The sequence below is a fragment of the Mesoplodon densirostris genome, chromosome 9, assembly GCF_025265405.1.
Source record: "Mesoplodon densirostris isolate mMesDen1 chromosome 9, mMesDen1 primary haplotype, whole genome shotgun sequence".
NCBI lineage: Eukaryota > Metazoa > Chordata > Mammalia > Artiodactyla > Ziphiidae > Mesoplodon > Mesoplodon densirostris.
The window spans coordinates 54227741-54247641 of record NC_082669.1 but is presented as its reverse complement, the minus strand read 5'-3'; the positions used below and the strand labels follow the sequence as shown (position 1 = coordinate 54247641).

Below are 19901 nucleotides of genomic sequence, written 5' to 3'. Positions count from 1 at the left end.
TTATTTCTTAGGCTATTATAATAATCGAGTGAATTGAAGATGGTAGAAGTAAAAAATGAAATAATGAGACAAAAAGAGTAAGTTAAAAGATCATGGGATAGAAAGTCTATATTGACTGGGAAGTGAATAAATGTCATTGAAATTTGGAGTTGCAATGGGCAAGTTTGATGGAAGGATTATATTTCAGATGTTTTTTGTTGTCTTATGAAGGGAACATACCGGCTAATGCCACCATGAGATTGCCGGTCTTTAGGGAGAGGTGTTGAGCCAGCAAAAGGGGAGTCGGGGAGGGAGACAGAGATTCTCAATGATAAGCAGACATCAATGAGTAATGAGAGTGTTTTGTGGCCCTTCACATCAAATTGTTAAGCTCAATAACATATAGGAATATTTAGTGGCTTCCGATTTTATTGAAGCCTCACAATTATTTTTCCTCTATGTCTTAGTATATTAAGCCCTTAGTAGGGTTTTTTAAATATTTGGAAGCAAAGCAAGAATGAGGAAAAACTGAAGCTGTGAAGGACTTGGCTGTTCCTTCCCTCAAAGAGGAACTTAGAGATTCCTTCAGTCCTTGGGAGACTTTGTTAGAAGGTGGTGGTGACCTCTTCTTCTCTCAGCCTTCTCTTCTGCCTCTTGTTTTGGCTGAAAGAGAGGGTGAGTATTACTCCTGAATCTACCAGGCACCATCCCAAACTGCTGTGGCAGAACAGAATGATCACTCTGTTAAGAATAGAAGTTAAACCAACTCTCTAAAGGCACCAGAAAAAACACATATCCTTCAAGATGGTGGTAGGTGTTTGAGAAAATCTCACCTGCCAGTTCTAGAGGTCTTTTCATGTTTTCAAGTTATTTTCATTTGCCTAGCAGAACAGTAATAATCTCATTAGCCTTTTTTTTTTTTTTTTTTTTTGCGGTACGTGGGCCTCTCACTGTTGTGGCCTCTCCCGTTGCGGAGCACAGGCTCCGGACGTGCAGGCTCAGCGGCCATGGCTCATGGGCCCAGCCACTCCGTGGCATGTGGGATCTTCCCGGACTGGGGCACGAACCCATGTCCCCTGCATCAGCAGGCGGACTCTCAACCACTGTGCCACTAGGGAAGCCCTCTCATTAGCCTTTGATAAAGTAGTCCTCTATTGGCTTATTCTCCATGTTTTGTCAAATTTTGTTATGCATTATGTTTAGATCTCTGGTTTCAATTAATTTTTAAGGTTTCCCATGTACACAGTGCCTGCAATTTTCTTGAGAATGATGTGGATTGTATTTTTATCAAACTGACAATCTCTGCCTTTTCAATAACACCTAGTCACTTTCTACAGAAATTAAAATATGAAACAGCAGTTTGGGGTGTGTGTGTGTGTGTGTATCAAAAGGTAATGGTAAAATGCATTTCAGAATCTTTAAACATAGAATGAATTCTGTCCCATGAAAAACTTCAATAAATTGGTTTTAACAGATCCAATAAAAATTTTGTCACAGGAGAGGGAGAAAACACTTTGTTTACCTCTTATTATATTCCTTTATCAAGTCCCCAAACATTTCTTGAGAGCTGTTACCTGCCCGACTTTGTTCTCTACCCTCAAGAACCTTGAGTAAGCAATTATGGGATATTTTCTATTCCACACTTGCAACTGGACTTTCATAAAACAATATTCCTTTTTTTATTCTGTTTCAGAAAAATTAATATGGTCAGTTGGGAGGGATGTATGCTTATAGTTTGGTACCCCGTGACTTAAAGATTTCTATAATTTTATAGCTTTATAAAGTTAGAAGTTACAACTTCTACAGAAGGTTTTTCATAAATTTCAAGTCAATAAAAGGCCAATCTATAAAATTTTTATATCACTGTTGTCCTTTATATGCAGTACTGGAGAAAACACACTTCTGTACCTTCTGATCTTATAATTCTGAACTTTCAGTTTCCTTTGTAAAGTGGGCACTTGATAGCAGAACTCCCACCAATATTGCCAAGCTCTGTTATAACCATGACTATTTTGATTCTTCTCTCATCCCGGGAGTTTGCAAGAATTACTTGTGTGATGAAGTTTAAGGCAGACCCTTTAACTATGCCTGTTGACTGAGCCAGACTTGACATTTGCTTCTGTTCAGGAAAAATGGTTTCGCTGCCAGACTAATATCTCTGCACAGTAAGAAGCAAATATCATCGAAATGAGATAAATACTTCCTCAAATGATTTTTTAAATGTGAACACAGAAAATGGAAACTGATCCTCCTTGAGGTAATTGGAAAAGGTCAACCATCAAGCTGCTTCTTAGGCCTTGGAGAAAAACACCCTCTCTGAACAGAAAGGATAAATTGTGTGTGAAGGGGCTGCAATGCTAGGCTCACTTCTTCCGTGTGGTACCCCATCTCCACCTTTCCTCCGTGTGGTGTCCCATTCTCGACTCTAGGAGCCCGTCCTCAATATGTCACACCTTCACACCTAATTACACCAGTATACAGTGTTGGGAAAACAAGTTGACCTTTTGTCATTTTTAAAAACTTCTTTCGTATTTCATGAGTTTCTATGTCCTTAGGTCTCTATATGCTCTTCTTCTATGGATGCAGTATTTTCTCACGTGACTCTAGGTGGGTGGTTGCCAGGACCACATTTTCTGCTTTGTCTTCTTTTCATAGCTTTGGTCTTAAACTTCATACAACTGGAAAACTCCTCACTATAAACTCATCCACTGAGGTACTCATTTTTATCCCAAAGCAGAACTTTCTCGGGATTCCCCAATGTCTTCCAGTTACACTACTTACTTTTCTTCCCATAAGGCATGAAGCCTTGATATAATCTCCAGTTTATTCCTTCTCTTTCACCTTCCATACCAAATGAACTGCCTTAATTCTTTTCCAACATCACCAAACTACAGCATTTTCTTTCTGTTCCCAGTGGCATCACCACTGAGTGCCTTCTTATCACCCTGGACCACGTTTCCACAAATCCAGTAGTCATTCCGACTTTGATTTAGTGCTTTGCCTGGATTCTTTGTTTAGTTACTGAACCCATCTGGCCTCTGTTTGTAGATAGATCCTTTCTCAGTTCCCCTTTTTCTCCACCTCAGCTTCTAAGGCCCCATGCATAGGCTCTGGTCGCTCATTTGTCAAAGGGGGAGATTTAGACTCCATTCTTCACATAGTTGCTTCATTTTAAATGTCTCTTTGAAGCCGTCAGTTTGTTAGTAACTTTCAGTAATTCCTCATTGTCTACAGCATAAAGTGCAAGATCTTTAGCCTGAGATTTAAAGCCCTCTCATCATCTGGCCTTAGTGTACCTCTCTAAATTTACCTTCCACTGCTACTCAGTGTAAAACTTCTATTCTGAAAACCTGGTCTTTCAGGCATAAAATATGAATTCAGTCTTTATATCTTTGCGTATATAGCGCCTTCTCCGTGGAACACCCTCCTCATTCCTTTCTACGACTGAGTTCTGCCTATCCTTCAAGACTTACACCAGGCCCTTGGTTCTCAGTGAAACTTGCTTCATTTACCCAAACACATAGTAATCTACCTATTATACTCTCCTGTCCACTGATTATGTGCATTGCTCATGTTGGCTCTAATTACCTTTCATTCTTATTTGCTTTTTGTTGTATATGTTCAATCTCCTCATCATCTCTTTATTGTAAGGATCTGGCATGGTTCTGTGCTTCAAAAATGGTTTGTGGTTGCTGATAAAGATGTTGGCTGAAGTAGTTCCTGTGCCAGTTGTCAAGTACTTTGTGGGTACCCACATAAAATTTTTGGACAACGAAGAAAGTGGCACCATTATCACTTTCACTGTCTTAAGGGGCTCTTCTCTGAGAAACCTCAAGGAATTTTATAAGCAGCACCAGGAGAAGAAAGTCACTGGCAGCACCATTAATGTGTGTTGGGGATGAAATACTCACATGCAAATAAGCAGGAGTAAAATGCAGCAGGGTTGAATCTGGAACCAGTGCAGACATTCTTTTATTCCTTGGCCTTGACCTACTTTGGCATCTGGCCAAATAACTCCTTGTCTCTGGCAACATCTGCTCCTGGTGTTATCTGCTTGATTTCCAGGTTTCTTCCCTGCTCCAGAGACTACCCATTAGTACAATGACCCCCCCCCCCCTTTTTTTTTTTGTGGTACACGGGACTCTCATTGCTGTGGCCTCTCCCATTGCGGAGCGCAGGCTCCGGATGCGCAGGCTCAGCGGCCATGGCTCATGGGCCCAGCCGCTCCGCGGCATGTGGGATCTTCCCGGACCGGGGCACGAACCCGTGTCCCCTGCATCGGCAGGCGGACTCTCAACCACTGCGCCACCAGGGAAGCCCTACAATGACCCCTTTTGTTTCCTGGCTTCTGAGTGCCGCACACTGGCTTCTGATCCGAGCTCCTGACTCTGCCACCTTACGGCCCACACTTCTGCCACCAGGTTTAACCAGTGTATCCTCAACATTAGAATTTCCAGTCACTGAACACTGTGAGACTGCTATTCAGAGACCATTATTGAGAGTCTTTGTGATTCACAATTTGTAAAATTGGAAGAGTTTCTTAGACGCTTGGTATATTCTTATTGTGGCTTTTCTTTGTCTTCACATAGGCTCTTGTACTGTGACATTAAAACAAAAATTCTAGTGTGAGGGTAGTCAACGTCCCAATATTGGTGATATAGCTTTACCTCCCAGTATTGGTGCTGGGTTAGAAAATGAGTCATCCACTCTGATATACGTGCATCTTTGAGGATCAGCTGACGGCATCTGAAATTTCCACAGCAGCCTCTTGCTTAATACTTTAGTAGTCTGGAGCCAGATCTCCGATATTATTGGGTTCCCTTATGAGTCCAATAGAGATAGTACCACAATATTAATGCAGTTTCCTTCACTTATTTGAGTACGAAATGCAGGAACATCAAGTTTGCTATATATAATTCACTGTGGTCTGAAATTAGAGCATCAGAATATGAGTTGTATTGTGTCTAACTGATACAGGAAGAATTTGATGATGATAATGCCAGTGACAGATGACATGCTCAGGTGCTCTGAAGTCTTTCATGACCCCTGGGAAGCTCTCAAGTGATGAGGTGCCTCCTCTTGAATCTGTCCTCCCACAGTCAGATTTGGCTACTGCTTGGGGCCCATGGGCATCAACAAGGAGCAGTATTCATGACGAAGCCTTTCTCTGCTCCCCTGCTCAATCTTGCCACTGAACATTAAGAAAAATTAAGCATGGTCAACTGGATATCCATATGCAAAAGAATGAAGTTGAACCCCCCTACTTCACATACATGGAACATTAATTCAAAATAGACCAGAGACCTAAATGTAAGAGCTAAAATTATAAAACTCTTAGGAGAAAACGTAGCTGTAAATCTTTGTGACCTTGGATTGGGCAGTGGTTTCTTAGATATTTCACCAAAAGCACAAGCAGCTAATGAAAAAATAGATGAATTGGACTTCATTAAAATTTAAAACTTTTGTACTTCAAAAGGCACCATCAAGAAAGTGAAAAGGCAACCCACAGAATGGGATAAAATATTTGCAAATAATATATCTGATAAGGGTCTAGTATCCAGAATATATAAAAATCTTTTACAACTCAACAATAAAAAAACAAATAACCAAATTTTAAAATGGGCAAAGAATTTAAATAGGCATTTCTTGAAAAAAAGCTATGTAGATGGCCAATAAGCGCATGAAAAGATGCTCAACATCATTAGCCATCAAGGAAGTTCAAATCAAAATCCCAATGAGATACTACTTCACACAAACTAGGATGGCTATAATGCAAAAAGACAGATAATAATAAGGGTTGACAAGGATGTAGAGAAATTGGAATCCTTGTATACTGCTAATGAGAATGTAAAATGGTACAGACACTTTGGAAAACAGTGTGGCAGTTTCTCAACAAGTTAAACATAGAATTTCCATATAACCCAGCAGTTCTACTCTTAGCTATATACCAATTCAAAAAGAATTCAATTCCAAGAGAATTGAAACCATACACCCACACAAAAACTTGTACACAAATGTTCATAGCAGCATTGTTCTTAATAGACAGAAATGGAAACAACCCAAGTGTCCACCAACTGATGAGTGGATTAAAAAGAATGTGGTATATCCATACAATGGGATATTATTTATCAATAAAAAGGAATGACATTCTGATACATGGTATAAAGTGATGAACCTTAAAACAAACTAAGTGAAAGAAGTGAGACCTGAAAGGTCATATACTATAATATTCCATTTATGTGAAAGTAGACAGAAGTAGATTAGTGGTTTCCAGAGGCTGAAGGAGGGAGAATTGAGGGAGTGACTCCCAATGAGTACAGGATTTCTTTTGGAGGTAACGAAAAGGTTGTGCAATTACATAGGTGAGGTTATATGAGTTTGTGTATGTACTAAAAACCACTCAGTTGTATACTTTAAAGGGGAGATTTTATAGTATGTAAATTTTATTTCAATAAAAAAAAATTAAGACAGCCTTGATCTTAAGTCTCTGATCAAAGAGCTCTGCTTTTTGATTCTTGCCATCCCAAACCAACCCCCACCTATATCTTTGTCATGTCAAAATCATTTTCCTGGGCTTCCCTGGTGGCGCAGTGGTTGAGAGTCCGCCTGCCGATGTAGGGGACACGGGTTCGTGCCCCGGTCCGGGAGGATCCCACATGCCGTGGTGTGGCTGGGCCCATGAGCCATGGCCACTGAGCCTGCACATCCGGAACCTGTGCTTCACAATGGGAGAGGCCACAATAGTGAGAGGCCTGCGTACCGCAAAAAAAAAAAAAAAAAAAAAAAAAAAAAATCATTTTCCTATTTAATTCTTAAAGGCAGCTTAACAGTAGTTTCTTTGAAATCTAGTTTTTTTTTTTTTTTTAGCACTGCACATGTATGCATGAAACAGTGACTGCATATTTTCAGGTCACAGATGCAGTGACTTCAGAAGCTGAAGTTCTGTTGTTCATGGCTTTCAAAGGAATGTAGGTCTTTTCAAAAATAGGGACAAAACCAGGGTATCCCAGTTTGGTGGATAAATCTATGCTTTGCAAGTATTTATCCTCTGTATTATTAAACATAATGTTTAAATATTAAATGCATTTTAAAATGTCAGTAAGGTTTCTCTTAAAATTTCCTTCATCTTTGAAATGGGAGAAGAGCCAAAGAGTTTATATTTATTAGAATTCCAACTGCTATGTATATGTTTCTCATCCTTTTATTTGGGAGTAAGTCTGTATAACCCGTAACTTTCTTCCACGTTGGTAGACATCATAGACCATGATGAAGTCACGTTTTGAGCTTCATCTTCCTTGGATAATGAAACTTTGCAAGTAGCTAGGAAAGTCATGCTAACCTTATGGTGGATAGGCAAAGACATTACAAGTAAACCAGAAAGGGGAATGGAGACAGTGATTCATGCAAGGGAGTTTTTTTCTTCTTGTGATGCATAATGTCTAACTGAGGGCAAGTGGACAGACCTGAGTGCATTAGACTATGCTAGTGGTGGATCATAAATCTCAACGCCCTGAGCCCCGGCAAATAACCTTCTCAACTTCAAATACCTTCCATTTTTATTCTTTATCAAGACCTGATTTTTCTTTTCTGAAGAAACATTTCAACTTTGGTGCAGTATGGCTTTGCTCAGCCAGCTTGCTCAGCCAAATTGACAGGACCATTTGGAGAGGAAGCCTCCAGGACTTTTAGTGGGGAGTCCAGCCCTGGCCCAGGGAGATGTGGGCCCCATGTCACTTTAGGGCCAGGTCAGGTCAGCGAGTAAGGGATCCGTGGTTCCATTGCCCAGCATCTCTGGGATCCCCTGCCTGACATTTTAGTTTTAGATCTAGGATAGACCCTTATGCCAGGCCCTTAATATTTTGCACACTGCAGTCTGACACTCATCCTCTTACCCTCTCATCTTTGTTCACCTTTGCTCCCAGCCTGTCTCATAGAACTTTATAAGCTTGGTCAAGAGATATCATCTCCGCTCTGTGGGACTGAGGCCTCATCATGTAAGCTGCAGGATGGAGAGGCCCAAGTGAATCTAGAAACAATGAAGCTTCTATGTTTACACTCTAATATTTCTAAATCAGTGGTACTCAGCCTTTAGTGAGCGTCCACTAAAGTGGGTAATTAAAACACAAGTTGCTGGACCCTATAATTGAATAGTAATGCCATGGCCGCCATGGCGTAGATACTTGAATTCTCAATTTACATTTCTGCATCATGCTTCTTTCTCCTCCTTGTATTCTTCTCTTTTTCCTTCCCTTTCTTCCTCAAACATTTATTTAGTGCCAGCTCTGTACCTGACACAGAACTAAGCCCCAGGGTACAGAGATAACTCAGTCAGGGATAAATAAGTAAGTTTCAGTCAAGTCAGACATGAGAAGAGGACAGTGACATGTAACAGGGGCTATAGTGGAAGAGAGTGTGTGTGTATGTCTGTGTCTGTGTGTGTCTGTGTGTGTCTGTGTGTATAGTAGCGAGGGCATGAGCTTTGCAGGAGGGATGGTGGGACAGTGGGGAAGGTATCCCAGAGTCAGAACAGAAGAGCCTGCATGAAATTTAGAGCCTAATTAGAAAGAAAAGGAATTAGAGTAGCATTAATTCTACAATACAATGTGGGTTTGTCCCCCCCTCCTTTGCTAAGTAGTTTAATTTGCACCCTTGAATAAAAGAATTATGAGCTGGTAAGACTGAGCAAAAAGAAGAAGCAAAATGCTCAGTGTTTGTACTTTTAAAGAAAATAACTACTATATATTTCCTCTTGTAGACATAGTTACATGATAATTTTGTCAGATGATAAAATTGTAGAAGTATCTTAGGGACGCTCAAAGTCTCTATCACAGGGTTGTATGAATTGATAGATCCTGGATCAGCTGAGACATACAGACCCTAAGGCTGGCCTGGGAGAGACCCAGAAGTGGGGACACAGTTGGAGAACACACCTAAGAGGAAGGTCTTTGCCATGGAGGGGCGCCACCTTCTGCCAGACTTTCTGGAACAGCTAGGGCTGGGAACAGTTGTGTAGTACTCACACCACTTTAAGCAAAGTTTTGAAAACCGAGAAGTTAAAGGAAAACCAAATGGACTCTCCCAAGCAGCCAAAACCTACCCGTGTACCATACAAAGACATTAGGAGTGTGATTCTTATGTTTTACTGTCAGGGATAATCTTCAAATCTACTGTTTTAGAAAATCAATTTAGAGCATTCATAAATCTGCCTTCTCTGATTTTTTGAAACAAATATAAGCATTATTATAATCAGTCAAAAAGATAGAAGTAGAGCCACCTACTATGTGCCAGACACTAAATTAAGTATTTTACAAGTATTAGCTTCATTTAATCTTCATAACAATTCAATGATATGTACCCATTTTATAGATGAGAAACATGGGCTTAGAGGGGTTTGTCACTTGTCCAAAGCTTTTACATACCATTCAGCTGGTAAGTGACAAAGAGGGGATTTGAACCCAGTTTCTGTATGAGCACGTGGCTTAACCATTATGCTATGCTGCCTCACTAGTTGGTTTCAATTTGCCTTGTGGATTATCAAATTACAGATCAGCTTCCGTTGTCCAGTGCCTATGGCTGGTCACCCAACAAGATAGGCCTGCAGCTTATGCTTGCATCTTATTAGCAAGATGCGCTGGAATCCCTGGCTGCAGGTATAGGTATTTCTTAATTGGACTGTGGAGATCTTTGGGCCTCACACAGATGCCCATGGAAGTCTAAACTCCAGGGTGATCTCTCCATGCCGGGTGTGACCCCATTTTGAATTGGTGGTGGTACATTACCAGCCCATGTTTCCTTTCCATCTCTTTGCCTAAGATGAAGATGAACCACTTGGGGCCTCAGAAAGATGCTCCAGGCCATTAAACAGCAGAGGGAGCTTTGTCTCAAGCAGTCCTGGAGTGTCTAGTCATGTTTTCTTTTTCAGATGCTTCAAGAAAGACCCATTTCAGGAAGAAAAACATACTTCTTTAACCCAAGAAGGACTTAAAATAATACCTGAATTTCTTGCTTTGAAACCTTGAGCCTTTTACCTTGTTTGGTAATTTTGTTTCTAGTATATTTTGTGTGTTTTCCCCTAATTCTGTGTGAGAAGGTTTGGAGGAAGTGCTGGGTCCCCAGCCTGACCCTCCTGCATGCTCTGTGGTCCAGACATCTGAGTGAGTGAGGCCCACATGGCCCAGGCCTGTGTGGAGCTTAGGCTACAGTCGTGCTTAGTGGGGCTGCAGAGACAGCCAGCTGGGCTTGTTTCTAAACCAGCCTTTGTTTGTTTGTATGTACTCTCTGCTCATCTTAGGTTTTACCTCAATTTTAGTGATTCATAGAAAAGAAGAAATTTTTGTTTTCCTAGAATGCTTAGGAAATTGTACATGGAAATTCCCAGCTGTGGTATGCATTTTCTTTCATTTTATTATTACTACTGCTGAAAAAAAATACAATGAGTCTGTGCCATTGCTAGTAATAATTTAAAAAGTAATACGAAAAGGGTATGCTTCTGTTGATCCTAGAGAGCTAGGCAATGTGGAATTGTGGCTAAATGGTTATGTTGCCTTTCTCTCTCAGAGAGACACACACATACTCTATTTCCTGGAAATTTTAAAGAAATATAGTAAAATATGTCCGATACTGATACTAAATCTATATACTAAAATAATGTTTCAGAAACTATTTTAAAATATATATGTGTGTAAATTGTGTACATATGTATATATAACGTATACGTGGCATATGCATTATATGTATGTGGTACATAGACATTACCCATACTAATCCTAGTACTAAGAACTAGTAATATCTCCATTTTACAGATGAGGAAACTGAGGCACAGAGAGATTAGGTAACTTATTCAAGATCACACACATAGCTGGTAAGTGTGGGCTAGTCTTATGTGATTAACGACCAGACTCTACTGCCTCCAGGAGTGGATGTTTCCTGGGTGACGCAGGAGACACTTCAGATCTGGGGGATAACTCAGAACTCATCATTAAGAACCTCAGGTAGGAGTTTGACTTGGTGGCAAAAGCACTGGACCAGGACTCAGGCCAACAGAATTTTCTCCCTGGTTCTACCATTTACGAGTTGCATATACTTGGGAATGTCTCCTACTGAATCTCACTTTCCTCATCCATAAAATGGAGATGGTGATAATCTGCCCAGAAGCTTCATAGCAGTGTCATGAAGACAGTTGACATCATGGATGTGAAAGACATCTGAAAATTCTTGATGTGCTCCATAAATATTCAGAAAGGATTTTTTTTTAACATGGTCACTGCTCATTTGGGAATTCTAAACTAAAACTTTATCACTCTTAGCCTGGTACCCTTTTCAGTCAATTTGTGCTATATCAACGTATCTTTAAACAAATTCGCATGCTGATCTGTATTAGTTTCTTTTCTGGAGAAATGGGAGATGTTATACTCCCCCTTGGAATATCATCCTCTCATTACTATTATAGAGAACAAATTACTCCACTAATCATCTCTTTTTCTTCAGATTTGAGAAGCATTACTTTTCTTTTGTCCCTCTTGCCTAAGGAACTAGAATCCTGTATTACAAATGAAAATTCCCTTTATAACCTTTAATCAAGAAAAATCAGAGTTGCTCAGAGTGGAGGGGTCTCATTTGAAGTGGACAAGACCTGGTTTTGCAGATAGAAAAGCTGCGGGTCAGCCTGAGGGACCTATCTGACACCACCCAGCAACACAGGGGCAAAGTGGGCCAAAACCCCAAGTGTCCAGACTTGCAGCCCAGAGCCAGTTCAACTTCATGACGCTGCCCCTTGTACTGAGAAGCTGTGGGTATTTGGGGTTTGTTTGTTTTATTCCTGATAGATCTTCTGCAAGGAATGCCTTCCCTCTCTAAGCATTTGTCCTTTGTTACTTCTAGACGAAGACTGCATAAGCTGGGTGTGTCGAAGGTTACCCAAGTGGATTTCCTGCCCAGGGAGGTAGTGTCCTACTCCAAGGAGACCCAGACTCCTCTGGCTACACATCAGTCCGAAGGTAAACTATGTCTTTTGTTCACTTTCCATATGATCTCTGGAGAAATTGCCAGGGAGTTACATCCTTCTTGTTGATTTCATATCTTACCATAAGACATCTTCACAGGACACAAATATAATGACACACCAAAAGCTTAAGTCTCCTTTGACTCTGGTTTTGGAAATGCTGGAGACGAAACCCAGTGGTATTCCTCCAAAGGGCCCATGAACTTTAAAATGGATAACTTAATGAGGCCACAGTTTGTCAACATTGTGTGAGGAGGGGGAAAATCATCAAAGGATAATGTAATAGAAACTTCTCTGAATTTTATTGATAAGAAGAGTGTGTACATTAAGATTCAGCATTTGCAGGAGTCAGCAAACTGTAGCCAACCACGTATTCCTCAAATTAAAGTGTTTTGGAATACAGCCATATCCAGTCCTGCATGTCTATATGACTGCTTTCTTGCTACGTGGTAGGGTTGAGTACTTATGACTCACATGGCCTGAAATCTTTACTGTAATCTGGTGCTTTTCAGAAAAACTTTGCTGACCCCTGACTTGCTTTGCTGATTCAGATGGCAACACGCTAGAATATACCACGATTTAAAAAGACTTCCCTTGCGATCTCCATGTGGGTGAATGGGAATTAACTCCATGCCTCCTTCGTGCATATCCGAAAATAGCAAGTGGAAAATGTATGTGCAAATCCCAATAAATTGTGAAAATACACTAATAAGAGAAGTTGAAGCTAATCAATCAAAATGCTTCCTAGAAGTCAAAAATTACACCAAAGCAAAATTACTCCAAAGCAGAAGCAGGAGATGTGTGCACTTAAAATAGGATAAGTGAAGGTTGCATTGTTAGAGAATATAACACTGTTTTTATAGCTAAGCAAATTCTCTGTTTACTTTGTTATTTTATTGTCTGGTGTGGTGAAGAGGCTGTTAGCATTCTGGGTTCATTGTTGTTGTGTAGTAAATACTGAACAAAAGCCATGAAAATGAAAAATGATTCGCATTCCGTGCTTGGTTTACAGCATATATAAATCAGTGCACTTTGGTTTGCGCAAGTTACAGAGCTTTTCAGTTTTGGTTTTAAACACATAACATCAAGACAAGTGAAATTGGATTCCTTGAAGTAGAGCGCTGCCTACAGGCATTCTGAAAACCTTTCTTGGGTAAATGCTGTCTGGCGTGGTGATGATTCTTTGGTAGCAGGGCCTCTGTTTTTCACGTGATAAGAAATGAATTTTAGAAGCAAACAAGTAGCACCCTCTGGTGGTAAAATTTTAAACCAACTATTTCAATGAACTTGAGAACTGTATATTAATGTGGCAGAAAATACAAAGTTAGAAAAGCCTTTGGGAGTTCACCTAGTCTATCCTTGGGCCTCTGGGCAGATCAGGAAGATCATTAAAAATAACCTCGTCACCCAACCAAAACATTTGTTTGAGTTAATTTGCTGCCAGAGGTATTTGCAGAGCTGTAGCCTGAGGTATGTTTATTTAGCCCCAAATTTGACCCATAACATAGAGTTATACAACTGAAATAGGAGAAGGAATGAATTATTTTTTGGAAATGTGTAGACTTTAGATATTGGAAATGGTACAGAAATATTTACAAGGGAAGATAAATTAAGGATGAAAAGGCATCAACTCTAAACTTTTAAATTGGAACACATCAAAAGGAGAAGCCTGGGCATTCCATTTTATTACTGCAGAGAGAGCTTGGGAGCCCTCATTATGCTGTGGTCCAAGCAGCATGAAAGAAGGAATTTATTTCTCAGCTCTTGGCAGAAGTTCTTTCTGTTTTGTTAACAGGACTCACAGAGCTTTTTTATGGTGATGGGTGTTTTGATGGTTCAAATTCCACAATACAGATTTGAACTCAAAGTGAGCTACCGTAGCTCTAGACAGTAAAGCAATCCCCGATGGGTTTAGACAGGAAGAACTTTGGATTTGAGTTCAGCAAATCATCCTCTCAGCATAGATGATTCCTTGACCTCTGGCTGCCCGGTGTCGTCCAGCCCCTGGCTGACGGGGGGTGCCCCATGCTTGCCTTTCACCTGCTGAGTGAAGTGGGGAGGCTCTACCACGTGGCAGGTTTGGACTGGCTTCCAATTTGGGAGCTTGGGCCATGGCAGTGTTTTCATGACGACTGCAGCCGTTCAGGGTCAGGAAACAATGAACTACTGAATTTCATGACACAGTGAGGCTCTTGGATGGATAATACGTAAAGCTGTGGTGCGTATAAGATCTGTTTTAGCTCATTATTGCCCACAGTGTATGAAGGAACGCTGATTATTTTTGAAGTCATTATGAACAATATTCAAACTGTTGATCTCAGAACATTGATCTGTTCTACATCTAATGGAGTTCTTATGTGTTCAGTTTTTGACATGTTCTCATTTTACTCTTGAAAATGAAAGGGAAGGTACTTTGGATTTGCCCAAGCTTAAGCTTCTCTTCTCTACTCTGTACTATAATGAACATTCTCTTAATTTGTGATCGTAATGACCTGTTATGTATGAGAAACAGTCCAGAGAATGATTTAAGCCCTGGAGATTTAGGAATGAGGTCCGCACAAACACTGGTTTTTCAATACAAGTTTAGATCTTCCCTCTCTGCTTAGGTCATTAGTTGCAGAGAAAGAAGGCTGAGAATAGGTAACAGTGATTTGGGGAGCAGGATATCTCTATCTCCAAAACACTTTAAACACGTGCTTCTTATTCCCAGGTCCTAAGAAAGGAAAAAAATAATGGTTCCCTTCCAAACTACGTCTGCTTTGTGTTATTAATATCTTGCTGGACTGACCGTGAGATCCTGAGGTTCATTAGGAAGCCAGTCTTCTGCATCTTTATTATAGTGGGAAAGTGACTGGCCCATTCTAGGCTCCCAGCAGATGCTGTTGAATGACAAGAATGAGGCCAGACATCTTAGAAGCACCAGGTTCTGCAGTGACCCCTAGGAGAATGAGAACTTCTTAACTTACTGGAAAAATATAAGCCAATCTGGAGAGTGGAGGAGGAAACTTACATAACCTGTTGATCATTTGAAGAGTTCTCTGATCTTCCTCTTCTCTTTGTGATATCTTTTTTTTTAATTAATTTATTTTTTAAATTTTATTTATTTTGCCTGCGTTGGGTCTTCATTACTGTGCGCGGGCTTTCTCTAGTTGCGGCGAGGGGGGCTCCTCTTCGTTGTGGTGCGTGGGCTTCTTATTGCGGTGGCTTCTCTTGTTGTGGAGCATGGGCTCTAGGAGGCAGGCTTCAGTAGTTTTGGCTCATGGGCTCTAGAGCGCAGGCTCAGTAGTTGTGGCACACAGACTTAGTTGCTCCGCGGTATATGGGATCTTCCCGGACCAGGGATTGAACCCGTGTCCCCTGCATTGGCAGGTGGATTCTTAACCACTGCGCCACCAGGGAAGCCCCCGTGATATCTTATAAATGGGAACTTAGTGGCCCCGTGTTGGCCACCCCCCCCCTTGACTTCCCTCTTATGCCTTGTTTCTTATATCCAAGAGAGACCAACCCACTTGCATTTTCCAAGGCACCATGCAGCCTCATGCCTCCACACGCTTGTACTTACTGTCTCCCGCCTGGAATGCCATCTCTCCTGTTTGCCTTCCTTCCAGACCAAAACCAAGGGACAGCTCCTTGGTAGTTCCACTTATGGTTGATGTCTCTCCTCGTACCATGGGCATAGTCCATCTTCCCCTTATCAAGCTATTATTTAATTTATTTAATATATTTAATTGTTATTTAAATGTCTTCCCTTTAGATTGGATCTCCTTGAGGGCCTGGTGTGTGTGTGTGTGTGTGTGTGTGTGTGTGTGTGTGTGTGTTTGCGGTACGCGCTACTCATTGTTGTGGCCTCTCCCATTGCGGAGCACAGGCTCCGGACGAGCAGGCTCAGCGGCCGTGGCTCACGGGTCCAGCCGCTCCGTGGCATGTGGGATCTTCCCGGACCGGGGCACGAACCCGTGTCCCCTGCATCGGCAGGCAGACTCTCAACCACTGCGCCACCAGGGAAGCCAGTGTGTTTTGTTTTTTAACTTTTATTGGAATGTAGATGATTTACAATGTTGTGTTAGTTTCAGGTGTACAGCAAAGTGAATATGTTATACATATACATATATCCACTCTTTTTTAGATTCTTTTCCCATGTAGGCCATTCTCTACTCAATACAGAATATTGAGTAGAGTTCCCTGTGCTATACAGTAGGTCTTTATTAGTTATCTATTTTATATATCGTAGTGTGTAGTGTGTATATGTCAATTCCAGTCTTCCAATTTATCTCTCCCCCTGTTTTACTTTTATGTTTAAAATATTTTTAGCCATAAGTTTATTTTCTACATTGTAACTCTATATCTGTTTTGTAGATAAGTTCATTTGTACCCTTTTTTTTTCAGATTCCACGTATAAGCGATATCATATGATATTTGTCTTTCTCTGTCTGACTTATTTCACTCAGTAAGACAGTCTCTAGGTCCATCCATGTCTCTGCAAATGGCATTATTTTGTTCTTTTTTATGGCTGAGTAATATTCCATTGTATATATGTACCACATTTTCTTTATGCATTCCTCCATCGATGGACATTTAGAAGGTGTGTGTTCTTTACCTCCTTGCCCAACACAGTGCCTGGCACAAAGAAAGGGCTCAATAGATATCAGTGGAAGAAATGAAGAATGAAATGATTCTAGACGAATAAGAAAGAAGAGAAGATGCTCATTGTATTCTGGGGAGGATGGAATATGATCCATGCATTAAGGCTACACTGGTTTTATGGGGTTTTTAAGGAAAAGTCATGAGAGTGTGTAAGGAGGGGAGTTCAATGTTTCTATTTCCACCAGGCCTGTATTTCCGTCCCCAGGCTGGTGCAGGCGTTACTGCCGTGAACATGACACAGTTATGAGAACTGAAGGAGAAAGTCACCAAGGCCACCTGGCTTGGCCCAGGAAAGAGCAAAGCAGTCACCAAGTTTGTACTGTGCAGAGATACTGTTTAGAAAGTACTTTGAGTTTGGAACAGGTGTGCAGGAAGGTTGAGGGGAATTCTTGGCTGCTTGAGGGGAATTTCTACCTTGTCTTCCCATCGTCTCCGGCATATATTCAGTATAGATGCTGCAAATATAGAGATAGTTTCCCAGGATAAACTAGTCCAGCACTGCCCAATAAAAACATAATGAGCCATTATTCATTTTAGTAATGTTTTATTTAACCCAGTATGTTTAACAATTATTATTCCAACGTATAATCAATATAAAAATTATCAATGAGATACAGTACATTCTTTTTTTTATATTAAATTTTCAAAATTTGGTTTGTATTTGACACAGCATATCCCAATTCAAACACTAAATTTTCCTTGGAAATACTTGAACTGTAATAAGATTTCATAAAATTTACAATTGAAAAAGTAAGTTCATATATCACTGTTGTTCCAAACATATTTGAAAGCTATTCAATAATTGGATCAAATATTTGTTTTTAAGTTTAAACTTAAATTAATTAAAGTTAAATTTTAAAATGTAGTTTTTCGGTTGCATTAGCCACATCTCAGGTGCTCAATAACTGCAGGGGGTTAGTGGCTTTTGAATTGGACAGCTCAGGTCTACCATGACCCCTCATGATGCAGGTCAGATGCTGAGACCCACAAGCCAGGCTGATCTCCACTTTACCATGGCTGGGCAGAGGGGCTTGGGTGAGGAAACCTCCCTGACATGTAGAGAACTCCTCTAGGTAAATGATGACTTTGTAGATGCTCCTCCTTTTTGTGAAGTCAGCCATATCCAAGCAAGTGTTCGATGATTGGACAGAATCCAAGTTGTACCCCCAGCAGGATAAGTCCTCCAATAAGCCTCACCCTCTCATATTAGAGGCAGTTGTGAGAACCCCTCTGGGTTCTCCCTTCATGGTCCGCAGTTCAGAGACTAGAATATTCACTCCTTCTACCCTGTCTTCATGCTGCCCAAAGGACTTCTAAAGACCGTGTATGACCTCCTTGTTAGTTATCTACACTTCTGCTGCTCCCCTGTCCTTCTGCATGAAGTGATGAGAGATCAGAATTAAGATTTGAGTTCTAGGGCTTCCCTGGTGGCGCAGTGGTTGAGAATCTGCCTGTCAATGCAGGGGACATGGGTTCGAGCCCTGGTCTGGGAAAATCCCACATGCCGCGGAGCAACTAAGCCCGTGCACCACAGCTACTGAGCCTGCGCGTCTGGAGCCTGTGCTCCACAATAAGAGAGGCCGCGATAGTGAGAGGCCTGTGCACCGCGATGAAGAGTGGCCCCCGCTCACCACAACTAGAGAAAGCCCTTGCACAGAAATGAAGACCCAACGTAGCCAAAAATAACTAAATAATTCATTTAAAAAGATATTTGAGTTCTAAACTTCAGATAGTTGAATTCTAAGGCCTCCTACACCTTGGTGGTCCCAAGAACATAATTCTTTGATACAAAGTTGCCCAATAAAGACATCTACCGTAGGATCTAAGTGGAAATATTTATTTGGAACCTAAAGTTTGAAATCAGACAGTTCTTAGAGATATAATTTCCCAATGGAAGCCAATCCTGAAACACCTGGAGATGACTTGAGAGAAAACAGGGTATGGTGTCATAACCTTGACTCTCCAACTGGATCTCAGTTTCCTGGACCTTAACACACTTTCTCTGAACTTACTATTTAAAGAACAACCATGTGTCTTGTGACAATCCATGGTGGCATCTGAATGCAAATTAAAACCCCCTACTGAAGATGACACACCTAATCTTATTTTTAGCTTCTGTGTTTAAGATAAGAACTGACACTATTCCAGAGAGATAGTGACATCTGCCACAATTTGCTTCCTTAGAATATGCCTACTATTTCCCTTTTTACACTTGGTTAAAGTGTTAATCCTCTCTCAGAACAAACTGTAGAGCCTCCAGGCCTGTTGTTAACAAGATCAGGGATCCTCTCCTGGGATATTAGTTTTCTTTAACAATGTTAATCTCATATCATCTTGGCAAGACTCTTGAAAGACAAAAAAAAAAAAAAAAAGGGTGGGGGGCTATCTAAGGAACATAGACATTTCAGACATTACTTTTTAGGTATTATTTGTATCAAATAGACAAAACTTTCTAGTTAAAAAAAAATAGTTTTCTCTATCTCTCAACCACCTCTCCAGCTATTGGTGAGGAGAGCTTTCATGGTTGAGTTCTTGATTTATATTAGACACTAAAATAGATATTGGCTTAGACTGTAGCTGGTCTTGATATTCCAAAGGAGAAGCCTCATGCTAAAAGTTAATTTATTTTTAAAAAGTACTTAGTGAGAGTGCCAGAGATGGTACAATCAAATCTCAGTCAAATAAGCTCATTTTAGCCAAAATATTCCTTCCAATAAAAAAACAAAAGGGTGGGGGCTTCCCTGGTGGTGCAGTGGTTGAGAGTCTGCCTGCCGATGCAGGGGACACAGGTTCATGCCCCGGTCCATGAAGATCCCACATGCCGCGGAGTGGCTGGGCCTGTGAGCCATGGCCGCTGAGCCTGCGCGTCTGGAGCCTGTGCTCCGCAACGGGAGAGGCCGCAACAGTGAGAGGCCCGTGTACCGCAAACAAAAACAAAAACAAAAACAAAAGGGTGCTTAATGACAACTCAAAATGAAACCAGAAATGTAATAAAAAGATAAAATGCAGAGCAAGACTTGGTGCCGGTAGGCACTGTCTTATTTACTATACCTCTGTAATCTACAGGTCTATAGAGAGGGGAGGGCCATTGAGAAGACTAGCCCTAGAGCATCCTGTGAACTTTAGGCTCAGTATAGGATTATATCTTGGCTACAGTACTGTACTAGAAAACAAACTTATATTTTAGGAAGATGGTTTGAGAATTTTGTTTAAACATGAGTGAATCAATTAAACAACATATCACAGTCTCTAGGCCATCAAGGGTTAACGTGCTTTG

General features: G+C 40.9%; 1 protein-coding gene across 8 annotated transcripts in view; it reads left to right on the top strand.

Annotated features, from left to right (window-relative positions):
* DYNC1I1 (dynein cytoplasmic 1 intermediate chain 1) overlaps nucleotides 1-19901 on the top strand; it is a 343604-nt gene that overhangs the window by 79689 nt on the left and 244014 nt on the right. For all 8 annotated transcript variants that reach the window (XM_060108140.1, XM_060108139.1, XM_060108137.1 and 5 more), the window contains one exon: nucleotides 11860-11975. In XM_060108140.1, coding sequence (XP_059964123.1) covers nucleotides 11860-11975 — 116 coding nt within the window. The remainder of the gene's footprint in view (nucleotides 1-11859; nucleotides 11976-19901) is intronic.